The following is a 9,025-nucleotide window of genomic DNA, read 5'->3' as shown; positions in this document are numbered from 1 at the left end:
GAAGAGGAAAGACAAGTTTGCAGCTCTGTCAGGGCTCATAGCTGAAGAGGTCCAGGAGACACCTGTATGTGGTTGTGTATGTTACTGCCTGTACCTGTAAAAGGAGGCGAGCTCAGAAGCCTAGTTTGCTTGTTGGGGTTTTTCGTGTGTGTATTATCAGTGGGATTAGTAAAAGATACCATATCTCCTCCGAAATTTTGTCTTGCTCACAATATATAAAAAGGATTTTCAGGACTGTGGCTAAAGACCAAGGCTCCTTCTTTGTGTCCCAAAAGGTCTCTGCCGGCATCCTTTCCCTTCACTTGCCCTGAACCCATCAATTAGTTCATTTTTTTTGTCTAGTACCATGGGGAGAAAAGCCAAACAGGATTGTTCTCCTCCTCAGATTTGGGATTGCATGATGCATCCTGGTAGCTGTGATGTATTCATGAGACAGACATGCAGGTTTGACTGCTTCCAGAAGGTGGCAATTTAACATCAGCCTTTTACGTACTAGTTAGGTGTTCTCAGTTAGGCTGGCCCATAAAAGAAACGGTGTTGCAATTTCCATTCATTCTGCTGAGAGAATTTTAAAGGTTGCCTTTTGAAAGCAAAACCAGTCTTGTTTTCTCACCGGGTACTTACTAAGTCAATGGTATTAACCACAAGTAGTATTATGAGATTATATCCTCGGTGGTTTTAGTTTCATGAAGGAAGGGATGTGCTGACATACTTTCAAGCTTAACAATTAACAAAAAGTTCAAAGAGGGGCATATTTTTTTTAAGAACAGTGTGCTCCCGTTTCCTGTTAGATAAAGAATTGCAAAATTGAAAGATAATCACAACAATATCGGGAAGTTAAAGATTTACTTCTGCAGTTTAAATTCCCTGCAGAAAGTCAAAGCTTGCATGGCCCTTCATGTAAAGGACTGTATCGGATGCCTCCATAGCAGCACTCTCCAGTTTACTCCTACCAACATGGCACTTCGGTTGCAGTGCTTTTACCAGTGTACTTGGATGTTTCTTCTTCTGCCATCATCTTCAATCTTTGCTGAAGGTGGAAGGATGCTGGTGATACCTCAGGATGGAAGTCACTGGCTCAGCATGCGCCCAGTAGTGGGGAAACTCCAGCAAAATGGACACGAAGTTGTTGTGCTGGTACCATCAACAAATTTGTATCTGAAGCCAAAGGAGCCTCAGAATTATACAGTGAAAGTATATCCAACACCTTACCCAGGTTGGGCTCAAGTCATTCGTTAATGCTCATTTTACTGAACAATCTGTTTTGAATATTATTATTACAATGTATCAAAACATGTTAGAAATTTTCAGGTTCTTTGTCACCAACTGTAGGAGCCTTTTGCACAATGAAGACATGATGCAGTATTTGAGAGAGAGCAAATTTGATGTGGTTTTCACAGATCCAATTATAATGTGTGGACCAATAATTGCTGAGTATCTTTCACAGAATCACAGAATGTTAGAGATTGGAAGGGACCTCGAAAGATCATCTAGTCCAATCCCCCTGCCGGAGCAGGAACACCTTCTGTCTACTTCTTGCGAGGATTTCCTTGTGGTATGGATTTTGAAGCTACTCAGTGTCCAAACCCTCCTTCCTATGTCCCCAGATTCTTCCTAAATAATTCAGACAGCATGACATTTGCTCAACGTGTGAAGAATGTGCTGGTCCATATGCCGGAGTTCATTTACTGTAAGCCTCTATTTGCTCAATTTGAAGAACTTGCATATGAGATTTTTCAAAAGAAAATGACAGCTACAGACCTTCTAAGCCGTGGATCTGTTTGGCTAATGAGATACGATTTTGTGTTCGAGTTCCCGAGACTAGTGATGCCAAACATGGTTTTTATTGGAGGGATAAACTGCGATCAGAAGAAAAAACTCTCTCAGGTATAAAATTTTATTTTGTTTGTATTAAAAAGGCAAGAACATAAATATTTAAACATTCTTACATCAAAACTTAACTGACAACACCTTGGTATTCAAAGATAGAAAGCTAATGAGAAATCCTGCATGATGTAGAAATGGTATTTCTTAGTATCCAGCATTAGATTAAAGCATATCCTGGCAAACCTAAAGTCTTATCAGATATGAGAATTTAAGTGACCTGTAACTTTTTTGCAAATGGTAAGCCGTTTTGTTGAGCTGAAGCTCACCTAAATTTTGGTGGGTTGCAAAATTTCCTCCCCAACAGGAGACAGACTTGGTAGCTTCCATTTCATCTAAGTTCCTTATGGTATGTCCATTTCTGTAAGAGCTGACCCTACAGCCAAAGCTAGGCTCACGGGACTTGGCTGTATCACTCTGAAAGAGCCTAGAGAACATCTATAAGCACAGTATGCTCTCTCTCTGCTCCGTGGTGTCCTCCATTTCCAGTCTGTCCATACTTCTGTATACCCGTTCTCCTTTCACAGACATTGAAAGTTATAGGACTTAAAGATTTTAGCTATCCATCTGTTCTTTTTCTGTTGTGTGCATCTGCCAGATTGATTCATTTACATCTTCCCTGTTATGTCAATGTGCCAATAACTAACTCCCGAAAGAAAGCCTTTTTAAAGTGTAGCTTTCCCTTCTTTCATAGGCTATTTAATTAGCTTTTAAGCTTTTCTGGGCGTGGATGTCTTCTGTAAATTCCCATTCAGGTTTTTGGGTACCAACCAGGGCTCTGAATTCAGTACAGCATATTCTATAGCAGATGGAAAGGAGGAAAGAGATATTCAAGTATTGCAAATTGTGAGTACCCCTGAAACAGAGTAGTGTAGAAGAAACCCCGAATATCCTCCCCTTTTGTGTGGATAAGTATGTTTAGTGCTTGTGCTGGAAGTGGCAGAGCCAATCCTCTTACCAGTACAGTCTCTAGTGCCACTTGGTTCACTCTTACTGGTTACGTACATTTGAATGAAGGAAAAAGAGTAGCAGTTACTCACAAGGGGTCTTTCGAAAGGATGTGGAGTCAGGAGTGGGAAAGATTGCTGATTGGCAATGAACTCAGGAGTTCGTGAATCAGAAACATGTTGTTGGTTTATGTTTTCTGAGGTGCAACAGTGAACTGCAGTTTTGCAACTTGGTTTTATACCCAATAGGATAAGAGGTTACATGGAAGTTACATGTAGAGATGGGGAAAGATTTTCTGTTGGCTACTTATCTTCAAAAAAACCTCTTTTCATAGACCCACTACTACTGTGTGGGGTAATCCCAGAAGCGTTTCTGTCCATCCACTCTGTGGATGCGTTTCCTTCATGGATTCCTGTAGCAGAGAGCTGGCCGGAATCAAGACAATGCTCAATATGAGTTAAGCTTCTTGTTTGCTTTATTCAGGGTTCAGGGGGAATATATAGCATTTCAAGCCTTGCATGTGTTTGCTTTCTAACATGATTGGTTTGTTACCTGCGTGCATGCGGTGTGCACGCAGCAGCAGCCAGTGGTCATTCGTTCTTGCCCTCTTGGCATGCGGTTCATATTTGCATACTCCTTTCTTCCCCGTCCCGTTGCCTTCCTCCCCCCTGCAGTTTACCCGTTCTTTTACTCTTTTCCTTTGCTGTTTTCAAGGAGAGTCCAAGGACTCTCAGGCCTCTTTATTGAAGTTTGGATTGTGCACATACTGATGTCCCTGCTCACTGAGCCATTCTTCCACAGATTCCAACATACCCCAGAGCATGCTGTCAGTAAAGGTTGCTGGTGGTGAAAAGTGTCATGAGGCTGCGGTCCTACTGTGGGAGGGAGAAGAGAAGGCTGAGGCATTGAGCTGTAGTTGCAGCTTGGGTCAGTGAAGTGTATGGAAGAAGACATGATCTTGTGCTTGTGTGAACTCGCTTTTCAAGTACAAACCTCATCTCAACCTTTTATAGTCATAAATGACCTACCGTGACTCCATTGCGTGCAAACTTGTGAACGCCTGAAATATGAGGCAAGCCCAAAGGGCGGAGGTGTCACTAGAAAGCATTGCCAAGTGATGCATTTGCGTAGGTGGAGCATAGCTACAAAAGCTTGTGAATCACCCCTGGCATCTCTCTTGCACGGGCTGCGGTCCCTCCAGCTCGCAACATGCTGGTGGCGGTGCTGCTCACCTTCTTGTGCTGCCTGGGTCCTGCCACTGCTGGGAAGCTGCTGGTGATCCCGATGGAGGGCAGCCACTGGCTGAGTATGAAGGAAGTGCTGGCTGAGCTGAGCAAGAGAGGGCACGAAATAGTTGTCATCGCACCAGACACCAAACTTCTGATAGATTCCTCGGGGATGTATGAAATGAAAACGTATCCTGTCCCTATCACAAAGAAATCGATGAAAAGCCTTTTGAATTCACTTGGTGCAAACAGTTTTACCAACGAGCCTTTCCTGACCAGGTTTTTGAAAACTTGGGATCATTTCCAAAAGAGCTCTGCCATGTTTCAAGCTTTCTGCAGTTCCTTACTGTACAACAAAGAGATGATGAACTACATCAAAGAAAGTAAATTTGATGCCGTCTTTACAGATCCTATGACACCCTGTGGACAGGTAGTTGCTTTGCACTTTTCTCTCCCTACTGTTTTCTTCTTGCGGGGTGTCCCATGTGCTATAGACATCCACGCTGCTCAGAGTCCAGACCCACCATCCTACATCCCACGATTGTTCTCAGGCAATACAGATCATATGACGTTCCCGCAGCGAGTAAAGAACTTCTTGATCAGCCTTTCAGAGTATTTCACCTGCAGTATAGCCTTTTCATCATTTGAAAGACTGGCCTCGGACTTTCTCCAAAAGCCGATGACAATTACACAGCTTTTAAGTCATGGATCTGTTTGGCTGAAGAGACTTGACTTTGTCTTCGACTACCCCATGCCTATAATGCCCAATATGATTTTCATTGGAGGCATAAACTGCGGACAGAAGAAACCATTAACTCAGGTCAGTGACTAGCTGGGAAAGGTATAACAAGGGAATAGTTCTGGCAGTCATACACCTGCACGATCTGGGTGAGGTCTGATCGCGTGTTTGATATGGACATTTCTTACCTAAAGAGATCATTTAGATTAATGCTTTCTGTATAGCAGAGTGGTATAGTTGACTAGGAGAATGCGATGCGATTCCACCTCCTTTGCCTGGGTCTGCCCAGTGTGGGGATTTTGTTCAGTGAGGGGATCACGTGCTATGCTGTGTTTAATTCCAGCTGAAGTCAGGTACACAAACACCACCTTGTCCAGAAATTAATTCAAAAAGGGCAAGTGATTGTAATAGCTCTTCCAAAAATTCTTTGCCTCATATAAGAGACAGTAGAATATTTCTTTGAGAGCATTAATTGCTTATCCAGTCAGAAAAGTAACTTGCCGAGTTATGTGCCAGAGCAGCATGTGCTCTTTTCTGTAACAGCAGTCTTGTGTTTGAATCGAAGGCTAATATTTTGTGGTGAAGGTTTGGTCTGACAACAGCTTCCGTCACAAAAGCTAGGTAGCTGAATTCTCAGCTGCATTTTTAGGAGACATCCAGTTTGGATATGGAAATGTTGATGGGTGGTTGTGTGGGCATCTGTGGTCTAAAAAGCACTTGCTGAAGGCATGCATGTGACGTATGTTAGCTTGTTGGTGCTCACGATGTCCGTTAGCTTGTTGCTGCATGTGGTGTATATTCTTGCTTGCTTGTGCTGTAAGTAGAACAGCCTCGTGTGAAGCCAGAGATTAAGTGGGAAAAGAGATATAGGAGACAGATCTCCTCAACAGATGATGAATCTGTAGTTAGTGTCATCCAGCCATTTCAGCAAGAAGTCACGTTGTTTCCTAGAAAGGATAAAGTTTTATCCTTTGTGAATGTTACTTAAAAATAAACAGACTGTTCTTCCCTTGAACCTTTTTCACTTGCCAGCCTTCCCTGAGTCTTAGGCAATGGGTTCCTCCTGCCTATCACCAATCTTACTCTTCCCCCAAATTTATAGGCCTTTGTGAACATGCATGAGCGAAGATTCACAAAAAAAATAGATTTTGGTTTACAAGCCTGGTACATCTTCACAGAGCCAACCTTAACTATCCTTAGGCTTTGCTTTACTCCTCCCAGTACCTCGTCTGATGCTGCCCTCTGAAAGTACTGTTTGTTTCTGTTAAGCTGCTAGTGTTCCTATCCTGATTTTCACAAAGGTCTCTCTAAATTGCTGTCAACCTCCCCCATGGCCACTTTTATCAGGGTAGTGCTTTTTCCTATCTGTTCTGTCCATCAGATCTACTTAACGGCTCCTCAGGGGCAAACTCTGGCAGATCCTCTGGGAAAGCAGGGAGAGAAATCCTGCCTGCAGGCAAGGCCATGTGGCAGCTATAACTTAACATCAGACTCTCCTCTGCAGAGAACACTCACTCTCACTGTCATCTTGCTGAGGGGCTAAAGATCATAGTCCAGTAACAGTATTTATTGAAGAAGTACTGATTCTTCAGTCCTGATTTCTGGTTGTCTTCCAACTTTTCCTCTGCATCACTCTGTTACATCTAAAGGCAAAATACAATCCTGTGGGTTGACAAATTTATCACAAGTACTTGTTAACTGCTCAGACATGGCATCTTACCTTTTAATCTGAAGTAACACCACCACCTCTTACCATTTAAAATCAGTTCCTGGCCTGAAACAAGAGGGCTGTTACTGGCTACTTCTGTCCAGGCTTTCCTGTGTTTAATTAAGTACAAGGGGAACTGAGTGGCTTTTCCTTCGTATTGCTCCTGGAAGAACATGATTGAGAGAGGCACAAAGAGAGAGGTCAGGATGAGAATAAAGAAGTGTTGTGGATAACAGCATGGATTCGGTAGTTTTCCTTTGCTGATGCACGCCTCTGCTGCAGTCTTGCTTTTTGCAACAAATTTGTACCTGATGTTGTACATGGCCCCAGTGCTGAGCTACATGTAAATCACAGAGCCTCCTCCTTAGGATTTGCACAGATATCATGCTGTATAATGACATAATTTTACAATTTTAAACATAAACTTGGCAAGCATTTCAGAACAGCTGTAAAATGCTTCTTAAAAAGAAAGACAGGAAAGCAAAAAAGCATTTTAACCCCTGCTTTCAGCAAGCCCAGTTACTTCCAGGCACTACTCAAAAACTTGGAATTTTGTTTTTGCAAAGTCTGATTTGATTTTTAGTCTCCCATCAATCAGCACAGGGAATCAATCAGGAAGGACCCATCCTAAGGGAGCCTCAGATACTAAGCCCATTTCTGCCCAAACCACGCTGATCTGTCACGTTCCTTAAATAATTCATCAATGCCTTGAATGGATATGGGTGACTGGTTTTGCTGGAAAAACCGGATTGTTAAGGGGGAATGTGAGAACCTGGCAGGGGGCTGTGGGTCTACTTCAAATCTGTTCAGTCAGGACAGATGAACAGACTTTGGATTTCTAGGAACATGGCTTATGTAAGTAAATGCAGTTATCTGGTTTCTGGGGGAGTTTTGGTTTTCCTGTATCTGTTTTGCTTGGCCAATGGTGGAAAGCTGCTGGTGGTGCCAATGGATGGGAGTCATTGGCTCAGCATGCGCTCAGTGCTGGCAGCCCTCAGCCAGAAAGGGCACAAAATTGTTGTCGTTGCACCAGAAGTAAACTTGAATGTGAAAGCATCTGAATATTACACTCTTAAAACATATCCAGTGCCTTTAATGAGGGAAGAACTGGCAGCACGCATGCATTCATTTGTGAATGATCTTTTTGAGAGAAGACCCTTTCTTCAGAGAATTAAAGCACTTTATGAAAAAGTTCAGGTCATCTCCGGTCTCTACGTCTCCTCCTGTAGAAGTTCACTGCACAATGAGGATCTGATGCGGTACCTTGAGGGGAGTAAATTTGATGCTGTTCTCACAGATCCTGTTGTACCATGTGGACAAATACTGGCTCTGCATCTCTCGATCCCATCTGTTTTCTTTCTACGGGGACTCCCCTGCAGTTTTGATTTGCAGGCTACCCAGTGTGCAGACCCACCTTCCTACGTCCCAAGAACATTTACAGACAACTCAGACCACATGACGTTTATCCAGCGTGTTGAAAACTTATTTCTGAAATCAGCAGAATCCTTTCTTTGCAATTTTGCCTATTTGCCATTTGAACTTCTGGCCTCAGATGTTCTCCACAGACCAGTAACAATGAAGGAGCTTTTAAGCCATGGATCCATTTGGCTTAAAAGAATGGATTTTGGTTTTGAGTATCCCATGCCAATGATGCCCAACATAGTTTACATTGGAGGTATAAACTGTGGAAAGAAAAAGCCATTATCTCAGGTCAGTGATTTCCCTGATAAAATACATTAAGGTTTGAAGGGAAAAGACTGTTTGCAAGTGCTCGGTGTGTATATAATTGCATACATGAGTTAGTGGGATTTATACGTGCAGTAAGGTGTAATGTAAACACAGTATAAATAAGTAAAAAACTGGCTTGATTTTAACTCTCTCCTACTCTTGCAGATACTGTTCTATAGCATTAGCAGGAACTAAACTTTTTTACTTACACAATTGTTTTCTGTGGGTTAGGTGGAAGTAGTTTATGGGTTCTTTCTGCAATTTTCTGTAAAACTCTTGGAGATTTTCGTAACTGCTCTGCAGCACTGAGCCATCTGCAACAGCTTACGCTGCCTTCTGAAAAGTTTCCCTAAAAAGGGCGTACCTAGAGGTGCAGTAGTTTGGTAAATATCCTTAAAAAAATTCTGGTGCATACTATCAACCTCCACAGTGAATTACTGTGTGGTAAAAAATCACTTCTCTGCAACAATTTTCATAATTAGGGCTGATTGTCTGCAAATGCTGTCTATGCATTCGTGTTGTTCGCTTTCATGGCCCTGGGGCATGCTCTTTCCAGGCTGATCTAGAACAGTATTTCTGAGTTGCTAATACAGTTTTAAATGTATCTGTCAAAAACACCCATGCCCTGTCCTTCCTCCTTCCACACCCTACCTTCATCCTTCCAAGAAGAGGCTGTTCAGGGAAATGAACTGTGAGAGCCCATTTTCCATTTTCATTACAATCATAGAATCACAGAGTGGTTAGGGTTGGAAGGGACCTTAAAGCCCATCCAGTCCCACCCCCTGCCATGGG

The 9,025-nt window shown here is 42.7% G+C and overlaps 1 protein-coding gene and 1 pseudogene across 1 annotated transcript; both read left to right on the top strand.

The window, feature by feature from the left end:
- The first annotated feature begins 957 nt into the window (after positions 1-957).
- Positions 958-1,893, top strand: LOC104465934 (annotated as a pseudogene).
- A 2,148-nt stretch (positions 1,894-4,041) lies between these two features.
- Positions 4,042-8,215, top strand: LOC104465932 (the record flags this gene model as incomplete). Its single annotated transcript, XM_010079179.1, has 2 exons — positions 4,042-4,878; positions 7,316-8,215. Coding segments are annotated over exons 1-2 (1,737 nt in total), but the record flags the coding sequence as incomplete, so codon positions are not given.
- Positions 8,216-9,025: the final 810 nt, after the last annotated feature.

Source organism: Pterocles gutturalis, unplaced genomic scaffold, assembly GCF_000699245.1.
Source record: "Pterocles gutturalis isolate BGI_N339 unplaced genomic scaffold, ASM69924v1 scaffold39923, whole genome shotgun sequence".
Lineage (NCBI taxonomy): Eukaryota > Metazoa > Chordata > Aves > Pterocliformes > Pteroclidae > Pterocles > Pterocles gutturalis.
This window is presented reverse-complemented; position numbering and strand designations above follow the sequence as displayed.